At 33.7% G+C, this 24,372-nt stretch overlaps 4 protein-coding genes, 1 long non-coding RNA gene and 1 pseudogene across 8 annotated transcripts in view; 4 read left to right on the forward strand and 2 right to left on the reverse strand.

The window, feature by feature from the left end:
* The window catches only part of LOC104723827 (pinoresinol reductase 2-like), a 5,605-nt gene extending 5,152 nt beyond the window's left edge, over positions 1-453 (reverse strand). Inside the window, exon 1 of one of the 2 annotated variants that reach the window (XM_010442248.2) lies at positions 89-453. In XM_010442248.2, coding sequence (XP_010440550.1) covers positions 89-340 — 252 coding nt within the window. In that variant the 5' untranslated portion in view covers positions 341-453. Of the gene's footprint in view, positions 1-7 lie in introns of both variants that reach the window. The other variant, XM_010442251.2, reaches the window with a different exon arrangement.
* Positions 5,416-7,195, reverse strand: LOC104723829. Of its 2 annotated transcripts, none has more exons than XR_002034005.1 (4): positions 6,894-7,195; positions 6,247-6,310; positions 6,016-6,140; positions 5,416-5,627 (listed from the first exon to the last, which is right to left on the reverse strand). It is a non-coding gene; the product is annotated as an uncharacterized LOC104723829 (long non-coding RNA). The 2 variants fall into 2 exon arrangements; XR_757422.2 differs by having other exon boundaries at positions 5,417-5,634.
* Positions 10,799-12,248, forward strand: LOC104728131 (annotated as a pseudogene).
* Positions 16,455-17,429, forward strand: LOC104728132 (agamous-like MADS-box protein AGL92). The gene has a single exon (XM_010447160.1). It carries the CDS (start codon positions 16,455-16,457, stop codon positions 17,427-17,429), a length of 975 nt encoding a protein of 324 aa, XP_010445462.1.
* LOC104723830 (protein PHR1-LIKE 3-like) lies at positions 18,026-20,424 on the forward strand. Of its 2 annotated transcripts, none has more exons than XM_010442253.2 (6): positions 18,026-18,339; positions 18,628-18,704; positions 18,841-18,895; positions 19,182-19,260; positions 19,361-19,430; positions 19,791-20,424. In XM_010442253.2, exons 1-6 carry the CDS (start codon positions 18,156-18,158, stop codon positions 20,220-20,222), a joined length of 897 nt encoding a protein of 298 aa, XP_010440555.1. In that variant the 5' UTR covers positions 18,026-18,155; the 3' UTR covers positions 20,223-20,424. The 2 variants fall into 2 exon arrangements, with proteins under 2 accessions (XP_010440555.1, XP_010440556.1); XM_010442254.2 differs by having other exon boundaries at positions 19,800-20,222.
* On the forward strand, positions 21,465-24,204 carry LOC104723832. Its single transcript, XM_010442255.2, has 4 exons — positions 21,465-21,683; positions 21,788-22,423; positions 22,514-23,820; positions 23,971-24,204. Exons 2-4 carry the CDS (start codon positions 21,802-21,804, stop codon positions 24,010-24,012), a joined length of 1,971 nt encoding a protein of 656 aa, XP_010440557.1. The 5' UTR covers positions 21,465-21,683; positions 21,788-21,801; the 3' UTR covers positions 24,013-24,204.

A 24,372-nucleotide genomic window follows, 5' to 3' on the forward strand; every position in this document is an offset into this window, starting at 1 on the left:
TACCGGCCTCTTTGATGGCTTCGACCAGTTTGAGTTGAACGGGGATGTTGTGGGTGCGGAAATGGACGCCGGACATGGCGGAGACAACCACGTCGACTTGCTTTACGGCAGAGACAAGGCTCTGGTGATCGGAGAATGAGCCTTCCACGAGATGTGCGCCAAGTCTTTTGAAAGAGAGGAGGAGCTGCACCTTCTCAAGGTCCACTCCGATCTCCGGCCGCTGCAGAACGTAAGTCTCGTGTCCCTCAGCCAAACATGCACTTACAATCCTCCTCCCCAAGGATCCCGTCCCTCCAACCACTAGAACACGCGTTTTCTCGCCAAAATTAGTCTCTGTCATCTCTCTAAGATATGTGCTTTTTGTTGGGGGTGGTGAAAACTTGAGATATAGTGTTGTCACTTATCAATCTCTCTAATTAATATTCTTCAAGTTAGGTCGAATATTTTATTCACTCACGGATATACGTATAGGGGCGGGAGCGAAGACAATAGTACACTCAGGTCTCTCATTTAACACGCCCTTACAATCCTCGTCAGCGACGACCCGTTCTTTCCGCCAACCACCACAAAGTTACAAAAAAACATTTGGACTCATTATGCTGATCGATGACTTAAGTATTCGACTGATGCATGTGATGGACACTTTAACTAATAGGAGTCCGTCGACGTGGCAAGTCGAAAGAGATACGTAATAATAATTTACGTATGAAACTAGTAGGTTTTTGATATACAAATATCTCAAGGTTAAGTCAATCGAAGCGGAAATTTGATTGTATTTGTGCATCTTATGTACCCTTTCTTTCTACTACTTGACTATGTTTGTAATCTGTACTGTGTGACCTGAGGTCATGGCTTTTGCTAATAAATGAGGTTTTCAAATATCATCAACTATTACAAGACGCACACAACGAGTCCATGTTTAGTTCACGAAAAGAAGAACCAAAATTGATACTAAACGTACGTAGTAGCCATTTTTATATGTCTAACCAAATTTTTTGTAGTTAGACATGTTATATTAGTTTCATTTCTCTGGCCAAGATTTGAATTCGTAAATTTATATAAAAATATGGACTTTTCTTTAGTATTCTTAGTGATATTATTCGTCTTTTCATATGTCAACATAGTTTTTAGTTCGTATCAGGATATCTAAAAACTCAATGTCCGTTAAAACTTGGATATTCTATGCATATAAATAATTATGATTGATGGTTGTACCTTCTACTGACAAATTATGTGATGATTGGGTTGTTGACAAATTTCGTGGTTTTAAGTTGTCAAAAAACGATATGTTTGCTGTAGCAGACGAGTTGCTCATTATATATTATTTTAATATAATATGTTTATTTATTTAAAAATTAAATCAGGGAAAAAAATCAACTACTAATCATGTGTCTGAAAAACTGTGCTATAGTTGCTTCCTCAATAATCGTTTCTCTTCTCTCTCCTTTGTTTTCTCACATTTTCTCCTTTTTTATTATTATTTATTTATTTTTAATAACTGAGCAATTGTAGATTTTATTATTATTTATTTATTTCTCTTCTCTCAAGTATCGACCACTGTAGATGGTCTTAATGTTTGTTTAAAAAAATTGTAAATTTCTATTTAAAAGATAAAAAAATGTTATTGTAGAATTCATTTATATCTTATTTTTGTTAAAAATTATATTAGTTAGATTCTAAATTTTTTTTGTTATTTAGTACTCGAACTTATTAATCTTTAACAATATAATACCGGATAATTTTGCATTTTTTTAAGTTTGGTTAAATTTTATTTAAAAAATATTTATAACTATGTGTGTGAAATTATTATTATTAAAAATAATTATAGTTTTAGTTATGTAATATCTTTTAAATATCATAATATTTTATATTAGATTTTTTTGTACATGAAATTAAAAATATGTTGATCAAGTTGATTATACAATTGTAAATAATGGCTACAATTAATTTTATGTCGTAATGTAATTGCAAATATGTGGGAAACTAATAAAGTTTTGTAACTGAATTTGCAAAAATTTAAAAGTGTCATTTATCTTTTAATCTGATAAATATTTATCATAATTTTTAAAAATATCAAGTAAAATTATTTTCTAATTTTCAACTTAAAAATCTAAATATTCATCATATGCTACATATTTTTTTTTAATATAATATAAAATTTATTTGAAAAATACGTTTTTTACATCAAATGCAGCATATTTTTAAAAGAGCTTAATGTTTAAAGACTGTATAAACTTCTAAACTATCTTGATGCAAGCCATGCTATCATGCAGTCGGCCTATCTTGTATCGCCTTGTTCGCGAATAAAGGGTAAGCAGTTGCGTACCATCTCATCCAGCTCTCGAACCACTTATGTTACATAATTATGCATTTTAGCTTAAAAAATGGATGAAACCTAGTATAAACATTGAAATTTTAACGCATATCATGTACTTATTCATACTGCGTATATTTTTTATCTTGTTGATTTGTTTAATTTTATAAGATATACAGTATTTGGGTTACAACTGATTTCTATATTTGATGTCAAACTAGCTATTTTTCATATAGATGTAAAAATCGGACCAAGTTAACCTGAATCATTTCACACTACGATCTTATTTACTGGCTGGAAAAATATTTCATTTATATCACAAGCAGTTGTTACTTGTCATAGGCAATTAAAATTTGAGTTTTTTGTTTTTTTTTCTTCATATAGAGTCGTTTAACAGCCGTATAGACAAGTCAAACCTGCTAATCTTCTCGAGATTCTTCTGTAAAGTGTAATCCTAATATGTCAAATGCTATGACTTCTCGAACTTATGATATAAACTTTAGGAATGCAGTGCTATAATTTTATAGTGTTATTTAGGCCGTTAGGAATATTATAATTTTACACGAAGTATGTAGTTGGACGTTTCACCTTTGACCTTAATTACTTCAATTCTTAGACATTTATTAACTCTTCATCTATACTTAAATTGCCGAACTAAATAATAATACACCAATGTTAAAAATCAAGCAAAAAGCTAATTAGCTATAAAATAAGTAATATGTTTCAATGAATAAACTAAACTTTTGATCTGTAGTTTATGTCATCAAGAAGGAAAGAACACATGAAATGTACATAGGTATATAAAAAATCGAACACAAGGCATGATGAGTCTGTTGAGGACGATAAATAAGACAAATGCGATTTTATAAAGAGTATTCCAAAACTAAAAGTTACTGAAAACACTAATAGTTTTTTACGTGTGGCTAAATTGGCCACAATTAAACAATATCCTTGATTTGGCAGCAACAAAGATTGCTTTGCAAATCGAACTAATGCCTTCTTTCATACACGATTAGAAGTATATATGAGCTTACCGTAGAGGTAAAATTTTTGTACGAGAGACTCCATCTACGAAAATATCTGCGAAAAAGAATATGGTGCATTAATACTAATAGCATTAATTAGAAGATAGCGATGAACACTAATAGCAAGAATATGGTGCATTAATACTAATAGCATTTTCTAGTTGACTTAAGTCTGCATATGTTATACATATAGCATTTGTTTAAAGTCAAACATAGGTCAAGGGTTAGAAAAAAAATTACGTGTCAATTTTTTTGGCTTAAAAAATTTATAGGATATCTTCTTATAATTAAAAGAGAAATACATTTTAAAAAATGTCTCCAATCGTTCATGTATTTACAGTAATTGTCACTGAATACATTTAAAAGGAGGAGGATTCGATAAATTGAACATAGCAAATGTGTCCGAAATCCTTAAAGAAAAATTACCCGACCCAAACAGCTAAAATCCGCGTGTTTTAAAAAAAAAATCCAGTTTCATCCTTTGTTTGGGTAAGTTTAATACATTTTCGGCCATATTACCATGACACAGTTTTTTAAATTGTCTATAAGCCCAATATTGTCAAGCTCGACAATCAAACTGAAGAATATTCCTTCAGAATTTTTGACAACTATTCACACAATATCTTCTCAATCAATCTTGCCCTTAAATTCTATTCACACAATATCTTCTCAATTTTGAAAATTCTATCAAATTCAAAATTTAATCCTAATCATAACCAAAAATCTCGCAATCATCAACGACTCTATCAAAACTAATCCTATACGATACCCTAAACTACTAGACCACTATAAATAATCCAACATCAAACACATTCATATCATCAAGCAAATATCATCAAGCAAAAAACAATGTGTAACACCCGCGAACCGAAATCCCGGTTTAGGGATTGCATCGGTCGATGTAGTAGGTGCATCGGTCGATGCAAGGTCGTTTTTCTGCGGTTTGACTTAAGTTAAATGCCGCGTTTTGGGTTAGGAAAACCCTTAACTCGAGTTTTTTCTCATTAGTCGTGTTTAGCCGCTTTTGAGACAAAAGAAAAGAGAGAAAACGTTCCTTGTGTTCTTGAGTGTTCTTGGTATTTTCTGGAGATTTGAGGCTGTTCCTGTAGAGATCTGTAGCTGGGATCGTTGTAGGAGCTTCCTAGAAGTGTTTTCTTGTTGGTTTAAGGTTCAGATTCGTCTTGGCAAAGGTAAGTGCAGGACCATGGCTTATCTAAGCTAGAGATTTATCTGATTTGCTTGTTATGTGTTGTTAGACTTGTTAGATTGTTATTTGGGATGTTGGGAAGCTTTCTTGTGGCTTAGGATCGAGTTTTGTGGTTGTCGGAACGAAGATCAGGCGAGAAGCTTCGGGAGAAAACGATGCTCGGCATTGCATCGGTCGATGCAGATCTTGCGTCGGTCGATGCAACCTCCAACTGGTGTCGGTCGATGCATGTTGGTGTCGGTCGATGCTGAGTCCTAGTTTGTTATTGTTTATTGTTGATTGTTTATTGATGGTTAGAGATGTCTCTATTGCTTGTGTGTATAGCCCAGTAGATGAGAGGATTGCCTTACTGAGTGTTTATAAATTACTCATGCATTGCAATATGTGTTTGTGGTGCAGGTAAAGGCAAAGTGTGATCGTGGAATCAAGGCAATGAAGAGGAGGATGTTCTAGGGACTCGATTGGATGTTGACTGGCATTGCTAGGTTGCTAGAGTTGGGTCATTAGAACATTGATAGGTTGCTGGTTCTATGATTGTTGTTGTTTGGTTATTTGATATGGTTTATGTTATGATATTGGTTATTATTGAATATTGTTTGTGATATTGGTATTTGTCTTTCCGCTAATTGGTTGTGATTGTGGTTAGGTGACTAGTGGATATGGGACCACTAGTTATAGTTTATTTATTATTATTATTATTATTATTATTATTATTATTATTATTATTATTATTATTATTATTTATATTTATTATTTATTTAAAAAAAAAAAACGGGTTGGGTTGTTTCACAATGGCTGCATCTTACGCTTATCTTCGAGATGTTAAGCCTTAAAAGACTTCGTGGAAGGTGCAAGTGAGGGTTCTTCATTCATGGAAGACCTACTCAGCAAGGTTTGATGTTAATGATGATTCAAAAGTATCAATGTTCGATCCTCTACAATAACTTATTACTAACTTTTACAAATGCTGAAGGATACATGGAATGTAACCTGCACATATTCACAGTTTTTAGCCAGAAAGCACCAAGCTGTTGCGTCTCCTTTTCATCTTTCTACTACGACATCATAACTGCTTGCTCATCTGGTGCCTGTTTTTGCGGAAACAAGAAGAATTATGTCATGTAAGTCAAATTCAAAACTCTTTCTTATATCTCCTAAACTGAAAAGGCATTACCAATATTTTCTTGTAGGTCTAATTCAAAGATTCTAACCATGAAAGGTCTCAACACAAAACGACGACGTTTAAAAGACTAATCAAATGCTTAAATCTTTTTTTTTTCCTATGCAGATGATATTGTAATGTTCTGTGGAACCAAGTTTTAGAATGAACTATTAATAGAATCTGGGCGTTCAGGGAATGTTCAATATGAGATTTTTTTTTTAAACGATCAAAAGACATTCACTTTCAAGCAAGGTTGGGCCTTCCCGAGAAAAGTTTACATTAATGGTGATGAATGTATGTATGTTACCTCCACCAGATTCATACCCTTTTCTACCAATCTCTGCACATGGAAGCTTTGCTTCTCTCTCACTAACCATTCTTCTTCTTCTTCTTCTTCTATTCATCACAGTCTGGTAATTTTGAACCAGAACTCTGTTTTTTTTAACACAGACTGTTAATTCAACTTCCAAATAAAGATCCTCAAAAAATTTGTTACAGAATATGATAACGGATGTGCAAGTTTTTTTTTTTTTTTTACCTTCTTATAATCGGCACCATTGATTTGATTTTTTTGTACTTCTTGACCACTCACTCATGTGAAACTGTGAAAGTGAAGCATTGATTTGAGAAATTGGCAAATCAACCAAAATCTACAGAGTGATAGTAGGTTAATTGGGCTAGAATAACTTACTACTTATTAATTAAAACAAATAAACGGGGGTAAAGCTAAAATCGAAAAGATTAAAGTACCATGTATATCAGAGATGTCACGTATATACCAAGAGGTATAGTTTTTAATTCATTGAGATACTTTACCTAGAGCCGGACCAATGAAATCGGGGGCCCTATACAAATTAAGAAAAAGTTGCACTTTTTTTGGTAAAATGACAAGTTTTCTAGGTAAAATGACATTATACTTTCATAATATCAAAACCTACAAAGTAAAAATATATCATTTAATATTAAAAACATATTACTATAAAATCTTTTAAAAAAAACTAACAAAAACTTCAATTTTTTACAAAGATAACCATTTTTTACATTTTCTATTAAAGATTTTCATCAAATTTCATATTTATCATTCATATATAACACACATAACAAAAAATAAGTGAGGCCCTTTCAAAGTGGGGGCTCTATTGAAATGTTTCAAAAACATGTGCTCAAGTCCAGCTCTGTACTTACCTGCTATTGCATGGTATCATGAACGATGATGACTACGGAGGCTGGAGAATCCGGTACACCTTGATTGATGGAGACGTTTGTGTTTTTCATCTGTCTCACTTTGAAAAAATTGCAGAAGTTTTTCAATGTCGAGAGATTTGACCGAGATCAGTGAAGAAAATTATGAGTTTTTTTTTTTCAGATATGCATACGCTACGACACGAGAATTTCTAATTATAAGCTTAGCGTAGATGGAATGAGAAAGAACATCAAAATTCATACTGTTAGATCTGAATCGGTTTTTTGTTTGCTTTAAAATTGGTCGTTTTTTTCCTTTGTTAAAGTATTTGTGTCTTAAGGGAAACTTTTTTTTTTTTTTATGTTTCTAAATTCTAAATTCTAATAGCCAAATATTACAGCACAAGAAACCCAAATTAGTCAAAGCCCAAAAAGAAGATACAACATCACGACCTGTCATCAATTATCAGTATTTCGACCAAATTTCTTATTTTTAAACATTTCTTTTAAAACTTATTTGAATAGTAATTTAAGTTATAAATTACTGAAAGTATTGTGATTACCATAATTAAAAGTTTATGATTACGTTGACCACCAAAAAAAAAAATTTAGACTTTTTTGTGAGACATGTATTTTAAATACTAACTTAAGGTTCTTTTGGTATTTTTTATTTGGTATTTTTTGATATAAATTATAGTTAAAATATAACTAATATTTTGAATATTTAATTTTATTTTGAGTATCATGTTCGGTTTTTGGTTTAATTTGGATAAAATTTTCTAGAATTCGTTTCGTTTTATGGTTATTCGGATCGGTTTTGTAACCGGATTTTTAATTTGTTCGGAATCGTATATTTATCATCTCCACAGTTTACAACCGGATTTGTATAATTTTTTAAAAAATATTCTTCAAATTATACTAATTTTTTTGTATAGAAAAAAACAATTTTAATTTCAAAACAATGCAATGGAAATATAAATTTAGAATCATAAGTTCATTACTATTCCAAATATCACCAAATCACTCCTACACCAACAAATCATTCTAAATACAACACACTTACTTTGTAAATAAAACTACATATCAATTTAAATAGTATTGTATATTTGATTATCATATGAAAATCATAAACTGTAACCCACAAATAAAAATAATTTACAATTTACAATTTTATCAAATAAAAACTATACTAATAGAACATAAATATTTTTCTAAAAAAAATAAAAAACATAAAATTGGAATATTCGTCCCGCGGACTGACTAGCGCAAAAAGAAATTAAAGGTAAAGCATGCAAAAAGCCTAAAGCAACACGTATCCTAACTAGAAAATGATCGCCTTCTAGAAAATGATATAATTTCTTTACCATAATAGAGAATGGCTTCTAATACTGATCCTAAACAAGCCAATGTGTTAAATCTTTCTTTAAGAAATATGATTTTGGACAATTAAAGTTTTTCTTGGGTTAGATTTTTTTTTTAATATATGTATCTGATCTGAAAATTTATTACCTTATAGTTTCTCATCGTTAATATTATAACCGTTGAAACCCATTCACCAAATTTTCAAATGTGTATAAATGTGTGACACCATCATATCATCGACTAACCAAACCACAGTGAAAGAGTTCTCGAGAGAATCGAGCTCAGGGAGAGAGCAAGTTTTCGTCAGGTTCTTGAGCCTTGGATTAGAGAGGTTGGGTTGTACACTTGGCATAACTCATGTGGATTTGATTGTTAAAGGTTGCTAACAGAACTCAATCAAGATTCCGGTTCACTTTTTATTTGGATTATTTTATCGTTTTTATAATTTTTGTTTATGAATATATTATTCAAAGGAAAAAAAAATATATATATATATATATTATGTACATGGAACAGTTCTGCTTTCAGTTCAGATTAATTTGCTTTCATTTCAGAACAATTTTGATTTTAATTAATCATATTTTTCTAAACTGAATTACACATATTATCCTTTTCATTTTGTTTTTGTTAAATGGTATATTCAGATCGCAATGGTTGTGATCCAGATGGTTCGTATACAAATTCAGCCGAAAAGATTGTAAATTTCAACTAGATATAAGGTATACTTCTCTTTCAAATCCTTTAATTAGTCCATGAAAATTGATATTATTTTTATTTATTCGCATGAATGTCAAATTTTGTTCATCAGAAAAAGGTACAGTAAATGCGTCTATAATTTTACAATCTTATAGCCTGAAAAGCTGAAACTGAAAATACTGAAGTTGAGGCAAAGATGAAAGAGCTTATGAGTAGCTTAATTTCGAAAAAATCATAGAAATCCGTTACAGCATACCATTCCCGCAAGTGTCCTTCTAGACTTTCGTTACTACGGTTGAGACTATGGACAACTGATTACGACCCATGTCAATTAAGTAGATTTGCTAAAGATGTTGGTTGCTCCCCATGTCGTCTTCGGTTCCTTTCTCTCCATATCAATAGATAGTGGTCTGGAATATATATCGTAGCATCTATGATACCATATTGATATAGTCGGCCGAATCCTGAACCCGAGAGTACACTGAGGGCATCATTTAATCCATAAATAAAATCACCATGAAACTCGATCAGCCCTTCTTCTTCAGCCAGTGTATGCATGAGTTGTAGTTTGTCAATATTCTAGTAAGTGTTCTGTGTTTACGTTACCTACTCGAATATAGGAATAGGAAATGCAACTTCCTCTCACTCTTTGTTACTGCAAAGGAAAAAAAGAGATTTTAATATATTGCGAAAATATGCGTCAGTAATAAACGAGACGATATGAACAGTAAAAAAAGAAAGTAATCACTATAATCAGTGAGATTAAATAAACAGAAGGCCTGGCCGATGGTCAAGCTAGTTTTGTTATTTTGGAAACTTTACATGCAAAAAGGTTCATAGTTTTAAAAAATATCACTAATCTGCGTATACCTCAAAAGTTCCAAAATATTTTAAAAATAAAAAATAGGGGAAGGTCTAAATCTTTTTAATAAAAACCTACAAAGTTTCAATAATACAATATTTTTAATAATAATAGTACAAGATAATAATTTTTGCCTAAAACTCTTATTTTCTTTGGGTCGTCGGGCTGATAGACAAGTCTGATTTATAAACTGTACATTTAAACTTCATCAATAGTGTCTTCTTTATGTATGGTGTTTTGTTATGATTTAGTGACCTTTTTATAATTTAAGCAACGGTGTGATCATTTCCAAATATTTTCATATCAACTAGGTGTTCAACAACCACGTTTTGATTGTATTTTAGTCAATACAAAAAAAGATTTATGGCCAAATACTCAAATGCAACAAAACATCAAAAAATGATATTAATCTTCAAACATCAAATATTTATTAGTTGAGAACTGAGATAAAAAGTACAAATCAGTCCGTCCGTACAGCTGGAACCAATTTGTCCTTCCTAGTATTCCAATGAACATAGACTAAAGAGCCAAGAAAAACGTTTTATATTCAGAACCTTTTACAGTACTTAGTTTCTCGTGAAACTTCATTTCTCCTTCACAAATCCATGGAAACACTACCATAACATAGTCGTTTAGAACCCTTATGTCGTCTGGCAGATTCGGCTTAACTTCACTCATTTGAAAGGGTGGAATATTCTGAGAGTCTCACTCCAAACTCTATGATCTGCCACACTTGCAAAGGAGAGATTTCGCAAAAGGTTGACTACTACTAGTGTTATTATTGTTGAATTTGCGATCTGAAATTTCATTTTGGTTGTGAGTTGTTGTTACCGGAGATTAGCCACCCTTTTCATCCCTCTCACCCTCCTACCCTTATCTCACTAGATCTTGAAGTTCATAGTTCTAAGTTACCTCATTCACCGGGGACCGACGGATCCTCCGACTCAAGTATATTCGATGATGACGGTGACAATGATGAGAAGCATGAAAATGCAAATGTTGTCGAAAACATCTTGAAAATATATACTATCATTGTTCTGTTTGCAAATTCACCTTCAATGCTTCCTGTACAACATACCAACTGCCTCTCACTATCACACCACCAAAGAGCCATGAGCATACCCTCACCCTCACCCTTTTCTCTAAAACGCTCCCTCTGCGCTGTGATGCTTGTGGTTTGTCTTTGGAAGATCACACCGATCAAGTTTTTACATGTCATCCATGTAACTACATGGATCATGGAACATCTATCTACTTACCTCGTATCATTGGGATCACCCGTCACCCTCACCGCCTCTCTTTCACTCCCTCTCTTTTTCCTGGTGATTATCCTTGTGGGGGTTTGTCGCAAAACTGTAGACATCATTTACGGGCAGTATTCTTGCACTAAAGGATGCCACTACGCTATCCATTCAAAATATGCAACGAGGGAAGGTGTACGGGATGGGAAAGATCTTGATGGAGTTCCCGAAGAAACTATTGAAGATGGAGATATTGAGCCATTCGTGAAGATTGATGAGAACACAATACAACATTTCAGCCATGACCATTATATGAGGTTCCACAAGAACAGAAGTCTTGGAGATCAAGAAAGCAAGTTTTGTGATGCTTGCATTCTTCCAGTACTACCTTCAGATTGTTTATATAGTTGTATGCAATGCAAATTTGTTCTCCATGAAACATGTGCATACCTTCCTCGTAAGAAAAGCCATTCGCTACACAAACACCCGCTTATCCTCCTCCCAACCCCTACTGAATTCTACTTATTCTTTCCTGATTTTTTTGTTTACGACATGTTCATATGCAAAGGGTGATAGCAATTAGGATGTGGTTTCGTGTATGAATGCACTAAAAGTGATTGTGCATTTGTACTTAATGTAAGATACGCTTCCCTTCCAGATCCTTTAATCCATGAATGCCATCCTCATCCCGTCTTCATGAACTTGACTAGAGGTGAATGTATGAGGTGTAAGTCAATCTCGAATTCCTCATTTTTCCTAGAATGTGTTAAATCCAATTCATTCTTGTGTCTCATGTGTGCTAATGTGCCTTCTGTGGCACATTACAAGTATGATAGCCGTCCACTCACGCTTTGCTACGAAGAAGAAGATAAAACAGATCTCAAATATCGGTGTGAGATATGTGAATCCAAATTGGATTCAAGGATATGGTTTTATACATGCGACTATTGTAGGGTTACTCTCCATGTTACATGTTTATTGGGGTTAAACATGTACTTGAAGCCCCTAGTGACCATTAAAAATTACAATGATATTGACGAAGAGATGGAGATTGCTCGCAACCGTGGTAGCTCTCGACCAGTTTGTGGTCACTGTTCTTCTTGATGCCTAGATTCATTGGTATTTAAGTGCTCAAACTTAAATTTTTGTACTTTAGATTGTTTGCATGCTTCAAGGATTGACGAGGCAGATGATTGATATGGAGATAAAATGAAAAGGCAGGAGAAGAGTAGATCATGATCTTGGTTTTTTATTTTGATGTGTTTTTACTTTCCGACTTCTTGTTATGTTATGTATACACGTTATACCAAAAATGTGCTTTTCTCTCCAAGATATGTACGCAATATTATTATGTGTGCCTTTGATCGGAAATTTGTGTTTAATTTTAATAATATGTTTGTTGGCTTGTTGCGTTTAATGCGATTAACATTGAAGTGTTAATTGTATGTCAGCCTATCCATAAATGATCGAACAAAGCCTTCTCATGAATGTTCATATAGGTCACATAATGTAATGATAGTTCCAATGGCATCAACATAGTCTCCAGCTCAAATGGTACGAAAATTACCAATTGACCATGTCGATTAAATATGCACGTAAAGTAAACATTAATATTGGTTGTGTAAAAAAAACATTAATTAAAAAAAAAAGACAGGTTGCCATGTGATCATCAGTCCTCTTGACAATGTGAGAAGGATCAGAGGACCACTCTGACCAAAGGGCATTTTTATTAAGCATATGCGAAATCACATTAGTAATTCTATTATATTCACTCTGGGACAGCTAGTTTCGTTCTTCGGCTTATCTTCCAAGCAACTATCCACACTGTTTAGCTGGAGCGGAATCGGCGTCGCCATGGGGACGCTCCGACCTCTTGATCGTATGGTTCAGTTCCTCGACCGGCTTATTCGTAACAAACTACTGTCTTTTCACCGGGATTCTCCTACCAAATATGCGAATGTTCTGCAAGTTTGGCTGGCTACCAGAACCTAACCTCTAGTTTTTCATTTATGGTTTTAATGCTTACTCGAAACATGGATTTTGTACTGAAGCGCTAGATTCTTTTGACTAGACGATACAATCTAATATAAGGCCTAATCATGTGACGTTTGTGGAGTTCTATCAGCATGTATCCACATAGGACTAGTGGGCAAGGGAGTTGAATACTTTGAATCCATGAACACAAAATATGGTTTATCTCCTAAGCGGAAGACTATGTGTGTGTAGTGGATATGCTAACCCGAGCTGATCTTTTGAGCCGGGTGAAAGATTTTATCCTGGAGATGCCTATAGAGCCAGATGCATTGGTCAGGAGAACACTTTTGAGTGCTTGTGTGGCGCACAAGAACATAGAAATATGAGAGTTTTATGCAAGTGATCTCCTAGAGTTAGAACCTGAAGACTAAGCAACATATGTACTTCTGTCAAATCTGTATGCGGTGTGCAAGAAATGGGATTCTAGGGATCTTACAAGAAAAAGGATGAAAGAGAAGGGTGTGAAGAAAGAACCGGGACAGAGTTGGATTGAAGTTAAAAACTCAATTCACTCTTTCTATGTCGGTGACCAGAATCACCCGTTGGCAGATGAAATACATGAATATTTCCAAGATCTTACCAAACTAGCATCTGAGATCGGGTATGTGCAAGAATGTTCAGCCTATTAGTGAACTGCAGCAAGAGCAAAAAGATCCTATGATTTTCATTCACAGCGAGAAACTAGCAATTTCATTTGGACTCCTTAGCTTACCTACAACGATGCCTATAAATGTAATGAAGAACTTACGCGTTTGTAACGGTTGCCATGCTTGGATAAATTTTGTATCCAAGGTATCAAATCGAATAATCATATTAAGGGATGCGTATAGGTTTCATCATTTTGAAGGAGGTGCTTGTTCATGTAAAGATTACTAGTAAGAAGACCTAGAGCCTGGCAGCTCACTCGCCTCTTTTGGGAAGGTCAAGTCCCTGTTCCAAATTTTGAGCTGCAAAGTTATTCACATGCTCTGGTGTTCGCCCGAACAAGTAGGTCATGGACCAAAGCTTACGGGTAAGCTGAGTCCATAATGATGATGCAATACATACTTGAGCAATGTTCTCTTACTAAAACTTGCTTATTCAGTACTGATGTTCTTTTTCTGTGTATTATACATGAATCAATCTTAAGCAATGGAAACCCTAGATAACTGGAGAAGACGAATAACTCCTTTCTTTTTGGTAAAGTAATTCTCACTATTCTTCAAAGCCTATCTCTTATTTTTTTGGCTTATATAAATGTCTAGATATGTGCATCTACGGCTATAGATTGATGAATTGTAGATTGAGCGAAAGTGTTTGAAATGATTGTAAAGCTCCTATGTTATCAAGAAACAGAGGCTCTTAATTCAGATGATTGAATGATGTGCTTCTGAAATGAGTTCTGATATTTGGTAATTCCAGGGGTTTTAAGCTGCTATTAATTACACCAACAACTGGCTTATAAAAACAATTTTATGTTATGTGAAATGATATTATGAATTATGATCATCTAAGCAACATAGAGCTTTGAGCTAAATTATTTGACGAACGAATTTGCTTTTTGGTTCAGTTTTTATTAACATGACCAGCCGATCATGTGTTCTTCTTTGTAAGATGATTGTGTTCTCTATTAAGCCTGATCAGTTCCATAGAAGTTTTCGTTATTTTTATTTGCAATCAAATATGATCGTTGGTTGCAAACTTAGATACACTAGACAAAAATGAACATGGAAGAATTTTATAATTTAAACATGAACGTGTCAAATATTGGCTTGACTGGTACGAAAGGAACAATATAAAATTATAAATGGGGAACAAGTGAATGAATTGAATTAAAAAGACGAATTGAAAATGAATATGGAGGAACTCAATGAACAATTAAGAAGACAATAATGCATAGAAAGGATATAATGAATCTGTGTTGTATGGAGACTAAAACGGATATGTGAAAGAGAATGCGAAACGAATATTTTGGAAACGTATATACTTAACATAAAAACCACTTTTGATATTTTAACTAAAAGATAAAGATTTTTATTTTATACAGTTGTTGTATTCAATTAATATTTTCATAAAACTGTAAACTAGTTTTACTACACTTTTGAAAAGATCATTTAACAATCAACCAGTGTGATATATATATATATATATATATATATATATATATATAATTGGTTAAACTAGCAAAAAACATCTAACAAATCTTAATTTTCCTCAAAGCTCAAAAGTAAAATGAGTTAATCAGACAAAAATAAAATAAAAAGAAAGCTACATTTGAGAACTATTGAAATATGAAAAAGCTTGAGAAGTTCAAATACAAACCAAAGCTAAGAAACATGATTGAAAAACAAAGAAAACACACACATTCTGACTCTAAAAGAACCACAATGACAATTAAAAAAAACCAAAGAAAAAGAGAAAAGATTTCCTCAATTAAAAGTATATATCTTTATTTAAAATTAATGTTATTTTACTCTGGATAAGAAAACAAATTTCATTACATAATACTAATATAACATTTGATAAGAAAACATCTTAAAAAAAATAAACAAAAAATAATTTAAGAGTTAAAATGTTTGTAAAAATATGGTAAAATATTTAATTTGATTAAAAATTATTATTAAAATGTTATAATGATGCTTATATAGAAGAAAATCTGTAGAAAATTTGTAGTCAACATTTAGTGTTTAGGATAATTTTCAAACACCACTAATTAATATGATGCACAATACTGGAAATAATGTGGTCAATAAAATTATTAGTATTAAATAATAGTTAAATCATTGACCAAAAAACCCAGATTTCGAAAGAAATATATTTTTTTTTATTTGCATATAGTTCAATTCCATGTAATAACAGAACCACATAGAGATTTTCACGTTGGTGGTTTAATCTGGGTTTTAGTTTTGCTTTACTAATTTGGTTTTAAAAGAATAATCATTGTAAACCAAAACCAAATCTAGTATAGTTTGGTAGAAATTTAATTTTAGCTTTGAATTATTTCTTTTCTTAACAATTTATATTTACTCTATAGACTTTTTTTTCATATTCATTCAAAATCAGTTATGGTTTTTATTATATTTGAAAAGTAACTATTTATCCAAATCAAAGGAACATTTCAACTTTTGGGTTGATATGTTCAATTTAGTTTAGGTTGAAAAGATTGGTTTATCTTAGTCAATCTAAGAAATATTCAACATTTTTTTTTAGTAAATAGTAATTAATTTTACATCTTACTAAGAATTTTATCATCCACCTTTGACTAGTATCAATTTCTAAAATCTTATCTCTTTCATTTCAAATCTATTTAAATCAATCGGTGCGTTTTTCTTCACATATCAAATAACAATTATACTTTAAAAAGAGAGAGCTTAAAATCAAGTAGTGACCATGGCAAAGCTAAAACTTGCATGGGTAGAGAATGACAAAGCAAGAGCAATAATTTTAAAGAGAAGGAAAGAAGGATTACTAAAAAAGGTGAAAGAGCTATCCATATTGTGTGATATATGGGTTTGTCTAATCATTTTTTGCCCTAATGAAGCCGAGCCAGTGGTGTGGCCATCTGCTGAGAGGGCTCGTGGCCTCGTAAACGATTTTTTTGCCTTGCCAAAGTTCGTGCAGAAGAAGAAAGAGACGGATGTCGAATCATTTCTGAAGGAGAAGACAAATGCCGTTCGTAAACAATTGATGAAGAGTAGTAAAAAAACTAAGGAGTATGTCACTGATGAGTTAATGTTACGTTTACAACACGGCCGTGGAATTGAAGATCTTAACTTGAGTGAGATCTATGCATTACTATCTTACTCAAAAGAGAAAATCATACTTTGTAGGAAGAACTCAGATTTCATGCAGTTTTCTCCTCTTCGCGATCCACCGGTGCTTCCATTTGAGGTGCAAGCCAAGCAGTTGACGATCACCACAAATGACTTTTTTGTAGGAGGCGGTCAAGACGATGATAAAGCTGAGTTCGATCCACAACCACTTGAACATGTAAGTTATTGTCCGTACCAAGGAAGTAGCAGCAATGGAAACGCTAGTTTGGAGATGGAGCCCATTTATCCCTCTGTGATGCGTTTTCATGGTTTGGTTGGGTCTGCCTCTCAACAATTACAACATCTTAACATAAACAATAATCCAATAATGGCTATGAATCAACCAAAACAATACCTTTTTGATTTCATGAGTCACAAGCAGGAAATAGAAGAGGGAAAAAACAACATCAACACACATATTTACAGGGCCAACAACACTAAAACGACCAAGAATGATGTTCGCCAAGAGCCACCTCCAAGTGAAACAACCGGTAGAGAAGATAATGTTAATATGATGTCGCTCGATATCGATAGGGATTGGTTGAGTTTATAATTATCATTTCTAGACTCATAGTCGATATTATGTTCGGTATCGGTGCCAAAAAAAAAAAAGGAAAAACAAGTTGGTATTTGGTTTTAAGTTTGGTATGAATTTATTTTTAAAATGTTTAGTTTTCTCCATATAATTTTAGCAATTATAAACTTTTATGATCTTTTTTTCTTTGTTATTTTGAAATTGTGTTGAGAAAAAAACCAAAATTAAGTTGTTTGACTAGGATTGATCACTATATAATCATTCACTAAGATATTTTTCATTATAAAATTTATCACCATCATTGAATGATACTAGTTTAACGAGATTTAATTTTTCTTGTCACAAACGTGTAATAATTTAATAATATTTTTTAAATAGTTTTTTTTATAACAATGTAATAACTTAATATTATTTTTAAACTGTTTTTTGAATCTGAAAAAAAACTTTAATTAATATGAAAATAGTTTTATCCGTCATAGTACTAGTAGTTTTATTTAATTATGCAGAAAAAATACGCAAAATAGTAAAAATAATGTTAATAATGCACAAAAGAAAAGTAAGAAAAAAAAAAAAAAGCACACAAAATAAAATAGTATCGAATGAGTGTTGTCCCAATCAACTCGTCTTCTTCGCTGTCTTTGGATATCCAAAAATCTGCATATTCCTCTCTGTGTCCCCTACCCTAACATTTCTCCTTCACTTTCCCGGGAAAACAGCCGAGAAAAAATTTAGTGGTAAAAGAGAATGTACTCGGCGATTCATTCTTCGCTTCCTCTAGATGGCAGCATGGGAGACTACTCTGACGGAACTAGTCTCCCCATCGACGCTTGTTTGGTCCTCACCACTGACCCCAAGCCCCGCCTTCGTTGGACCTCTGAGCTCCATGAAAGATTCGTTGACGCCGTCACTCAGCTCGGCGGACCCGACAGTAAGTGTCTCTTGTTTGAAATTTTATGGATCTTGGAAATTAAAATGTGGGTATAGGTTTGTATTGACAAAGAGTCTTGGTCGGTTTAGGTTTTGTTCCTCCATACAGATTTGGAAAATATTGAATCCCGAAATAGAAAGGTTTCTTGGGTTGATGTCACTCTGAAACAATTAGGAATTTACTTGAGTTATTGTGTGCTGCATAAGGCCTCGTTATACCTTTTGATGTTACTGTTGCCTTGTTTAGTTTTGAAAATTGTTAGTTTCTCTGTGTGTTTTTGATTGACAGAAGCAACGCCCAAAACTATAATGAGAACAATGGGTGTGAAGGGTCTCACTCTCTACCACCTCAAATCTCATCTTCAGGTCTGATGATGATACTACCAACAGCAGTATCAGTTATGATGCTTCATTGCCTACTTTATCTTTGTTTACCTGATTACTTAATAATGATCAGTGCTTGCTTTTGACTGTGTTGTTTGGTATCCATGTTTTGCTGTAGAAATTTCGTCTTGGGAGGCAATCCTGCAAAGAATCAATTGACAACTCCAAAGATGGTATTTTCATCGAATCCACCATTGCTTTTTATGTCCATTTTCGGTCTGTCCAGCGTTTCTTCTGTCACATACCCGATTGGGCGTTGCATTTTGTTCTTTACTCTATTCCTGTTGGCTATTTGGATCCTAGTTTGTAATATTACTATATGTTGTTTGCATCATTGCTGATTGGTAGTTAGATAACAAGATTGTTTCCTCAAACAAATGACATCATCGGTGTTGTCTGAATCTTGTTTTCATGGATTCTGTAGTGTACTGATATCTCTATGAACTTATATCTCTGCAGTTTCTTGTGTTGGGGAGAGTCAGGACACAGGTTCATCGTCAACATCGTCGTTAAGAATGGCTGCGCAGGAACAAAACGAGTACGGTTTACAAGTGGTCTCTTTGTCACAAATTTTGACTAGCGGTTGTGAATGTTTGCTGTATGAACAGTCATTATTTTTTTGGTTTTGTGTGAGCCAGGAGTTACCAGGTCACTGAAGCTTTGCGTGCCCAGATGGAAGTCCAAAGAAGACTACACGAGCAATTAGAGGTTTGTTTTCTTATTCGAATCTACCAAAAACCAGAGAGATTTTGAATAATGAGAGACTCTCTACTCTACCAAATGTCCAACCAAACTAACGAGACATCCTTGTCCCTCACTAACTGCTCTTTAACACAACTCACAACAGATCTTATATGTGACATTCAGTTCTAAGCTAGATACAGTAGACCTATACCTAAGAGTTGTGCCTTTGAACATACTTTTTCAAAGCTTATCAGAACAATACTACTTAGGACATCTGTTAATGAAACATTGAACCATATACAGATACTGTCCATTTTAACGTGAGATTGATATACAATTCAACAACATTGCGCCATGGTTCCACATTTTAACGAGGTCTATCAGTATGCGCAGGTGCAAAGGCGACTCCAGCAAAGGATCGAGACGCAAGGAAAGTACTTGCAATCAATTCTAGAAAAAGCATGCAAGGCTATACAGGAGCAAGCTGTTGCGTTTGCTGGGCTAGAGGCGGCAAGAGAAGAGCTGTCAGAGCTAGCCATAAAGGTCTCCATCTCCAATAATGGGTGCCAAGGTACAACAACAACAAGCACCTTCGAGACAACCAAAATAACAATCCCATCCTTATCCGAGCTTGCAGTAGCAATAGAGAACAAGAACAACTGTTCAGCAGAGAGCTCTCTGACTTCCAGCACTGTAGGAAGTCCAGTTTCAGCTGCGTTGATGAAGAAAAGACAACGAGGAGTGTTTGGAAACGGGGACAGTGTAGGTGTGGGTCATGAAGCTGGATGGGTTATACCTAGAAGTAGCATTGGATAGAGAGAGAGAGCGAGGAAAAATTTTAGCTTCATTATTTGCTTTCTTGTTGTATTTAACTTTAAAACTTCGTAATCAAACCTCTCTGTCTCAGCCTCTTATGTATATAATACCTTGTCCTAAAAATTCTTGCCTAGCTTCGATCACTCTCTCACTAATCAGTCACTATATGTCCATTCTTGCCTCCATTAACGATTTTTTTCTTTTTGTTTTTTTTTTGTAAAATTCAGTCATTTATTTTCCACCTAATCCGATTCCGTCTAATCTTGCCCGATTTTTTTAAGATTGTAAGTAAAAAACAACTTTTATTTATTTATTTAGATTGAGTAAGGGATGTTTTACGATAACTTATATTCAAAATTAACTTATATTCAAAATTTTAGTCAAACTCATAAAATTTTATTTTAAAAATACGTTTTTCATGAGTTCACAACAATTATAAAAACACCAATACTGTAATTTTATATTTTATTTGGTACCCTTTTATTAACAGAAATAAAATTATGTATTAAATATCATATATTGTTATTTAAATATTTTTACTAAATATTAATACTATAATTTTATAATTTAAATCTAAAAATCATATATCAGAAATTAATCCAAATTATACATTTTACATAAAAACACCAATACTGTAATTTAATATATTAACTCTAAATATCATATATAAGAGACTAATCTACATTATACTTTTTTACTATAAATTAATCAGATATTTTTATTAATAAAACAACTTTAATACTAATTTGATTTAGTGATTTGTGAAAAATCTACAAACCATATCTTATTCAATTATGTATTTTAAAAACTCTAATGAAATCCAATGTTATTGAAGTAATGATTTTAACAATATACCTTAAAATCCATTATTATTTAAAACAGATTATGGATATAATTTTTAATGATTTTGAAGGATTTAAGAAAATTTGAAAGAATTTCTTAGTTAAACATAAAATCTAAATCTTATAGATTTAGCTGATTTAAAAAGATTTTACAATAAATCATATTAACTTCTCTAAAATCATCAATAATCATATGAAACTACTTAAAAACTACTATTGCTTTCATATTTAACACATAAATCTATCAATAATCAATTTACAAATACTACGTGTACAAAATAAAAAATATATTAAAAGGAAAAAAAAAAAAACAAAACACAAATCTCGAGATCTCGAGAGAGAGAGGATGGGGTCGGTGAGGAAACGGCGGCGTATCGATTCACTCGTTCCTGTGATTTGCAAATGAAGTTTTAAAAAAAAAATTAGAAAGGTTTTGATTTTTGAACCAAAGAAAGAAAAATAAAACGGCAGAGGCAGAGCCGTTTACGGATTTCTCAACTTCTTCTTCTTCTTCTTTGTGTCATTGTGTGAGTTATTATTATTAATATTAATTCTCTCTGATTAACGGAATTTAATCCAAATCGCAAGCAGTTTCTCCGGGCTCACGATTGATTCCTTGGTCAGTTACACTCTCCCCCAATTTTTTGCTTTTGTTAATTGATTTGAAATTGACGAACCAAATTCATCAACTTGTTTGAATTTGCTTTTGAATAAATTTTGTAGAGTTTGTCTCAAAAATGCGTTGCCGAGAGGTAAGATCATGGACATTTAAGGGTTTAGTGGCTGCGTTTGTTGATCTCTCTGTAGCCTTCTCTTTGCTTTGCGCTTCCACTCTCGTTTATATATCCTCCAACTTCCTCGGTTTGTTCGGTTTAGAACTCCCATGTCCTTGTGATGGCTTATTCAGTAACCCAAACAAGAACAAGTGTTTTCAAGAGAGTTTAGTGAACTTTCCTGTGAAAAAGATCTCTTCTGTTCAGAGATCTGTTAGAAATAGAACACCTTTTGATTCAGTTCTGTGTAAAGAAGCTTATAGTAATGGTGGTGGTGGTGTGTTTGTTGGTAAGAAGAGAAAAGGGGAGAGGAGACGCGTTGAGTTGGAAGAAGAGGTCTCTAGTACTCCTTCTGTGAAAAGGGTTGGTTCTTGGGTTGAGAATAATGCTTCAGGGTTGGATCTTTTAACCGCGCAGAGTTTGAAAAAGGGAAGTTTTAGAGTTAAGAGTAAGCGTCTTAGCTTTCATAGGTCGCCTTATGGTGTCAAGAACCATTTTCAAGGTAACTTTGGGTATAAGAACTTTCAGCAATCTCCTTCGAGCGTCGATGTTGACGAAAACGATCCTCTTCTTCTCAACTCCCAAGGTCAGTAGCTTATTATGGCTGAGTGTTTCTTGTTTTGCCTTTGTGTAAAATTATTACTTTTGATAGTAAAATTTGATTATGACTATGTAGATAGTGGAAAATGTTTGGAGGATGTGTCCTTGAGGAAAAGTGTTTCACTAAGTTCAGTCGGGTGTGAAGCTGATGCTCATAACAAACAACCGGAAAGGACATTTTCATGGGCGGGTGAAGGTACATGCAGTTCCCCTGTGGATCTAACTTATAGTGGTATGACACAAAAGACTATTGAGATTTTAGAGCGAGTGGTTGCTGAAGAACGAGCTGCACGTGCTGCGTTAGCTCTTGAACTAGAGAAAGAGAGAAATGCTGCTGCATCTGCTGCGGATGAGGCTTTGAGTATGATATTGCGGTTACAAGAGGAGAAAGCGTCGATAGAGATGGAAGCTAGGCAGTATCAGCGGATGATAGAGGAAAAGTCTGTTTTTGATGCGGAAGAGATGAGCATTCTTAAAGAAATATTGCTGAGGAGGGAGAGGGAAAAACATTTCTTGGAGAAGGAGGTTGACACTTACAGGCAAATGTTTCTTGAGACTGAGCAACCTCTGCCTAACGCGCCAGATTCGAAACCAGCTCAAATCAGAAGGTTGCAAACGCCACAACAGATTACTGAACCATGGGAGGATGATATGGAGACTGCTGATGTCTCTTCTGGATTTGAGATCTTCACTAGTCAGATGGACAGTCGTTTACTTGCTTTTGGAAACAAATCAGTGCTTACTGGAGATTATGATAATGCTGATTCTCTAAAGCCAGGGGAGGTTGACAATGATAACGAAGTCAAGGTGAATGGAGTTGACCAAAATCCTGAGTGTGATCAGTCAAGAAGTGAGACATTTGATGTAGAACTGAAAGAAAGAGAAGATGGTTGCACTTCATTTCCAGAACTAGTAACAAGAACTAGCGACATCGCTGATACTAAGATGCTTGGTGAGGATTCCCATGACATTGATTGCCACGTACATGATATCCATGTAGTGACTGATGAAGATAATAAAGTGCAACTGAATGTTCCTTCTGACCATGCCATTGGAGATGTCAAACTGGACAGATCGCAAAGTGTTTCAGATTCAAGTTATGGACTTCCCCCGGCATTTCCACCAGGGAAAAGGAACAGGTCTCCAAACATGCGCAGAAATTCAATGTCGGCTGTTGACTATGAAAGACTGAAAATAGAGAGTGAAGTTGGTGTGCTGAGAGGAAGGCTGAGAGCTGTACAAAAGGGAAGAGAGAAGATTAGTTTCTCTACCAAAGAACAGAGCAAATCTCAGGTGCAGCGTGGTGGAGATAAAACAAGCCGGTTTTGGGAGGCGAGAAGATCTGGACCTCTCGACTCCTCTTCTAGCCCTTCATCCACAATGGTGAGTTTCATCGTTGTTTGATTTGATTCCTGGGGAAAACATTGCAAATAGTACCCTCTTAGTAATGTGTATACACAGTTCTTGCTACTTAAAATCTTTTTTTTTGATTAGCAAGTGGCTGAATCTATTGCGGTTTCAAATGTTTTGCAGGTAAAGGCGAAGTCTATGAAGCTGGACCTTCATAGTGCTTGAACTGCAAGGTATGTACTTATTCGAATAAACCACGACACAAATATATATCTAGTGAATTATGAATACGTGAGCAACTGTAGTTTGTACGATCTCTGCCAAAACTCTTAACGTTGAGGGTTTGAGATTTCTTTTCTTGTACCGGTCACAAACATTGTACTCTTTTCGAAATAAAAGTGACGCTTAATTATACAATGGTCGGATGAAAAAGTTATTTTTTCTCTTTTCTATTTCTCTGCTACATACAATTTTTTTCCTTTTGTAAAACTCATATTGTGTAGTTGTTATTATTGTTAACAAAAAACAAACAGAACTCCGAACTCATATCTTCCCTTTAACTCTTCTCTGCCCTACTACTATTCA

Source organism: Camelina sativa, chromosome 11 (assembly GCF_000633955.1).
Source record: "Camelina sativa cultivar DH55 chromosome 11, Cs, whole genome shotgun sequence".
Taxonomy (NCBI): Eukaryota; Viridiplantae; Streptophyta; class Magnoliopsida; order Brassicales; family Brassicaceae; genus Camelina; species Camelina sativa.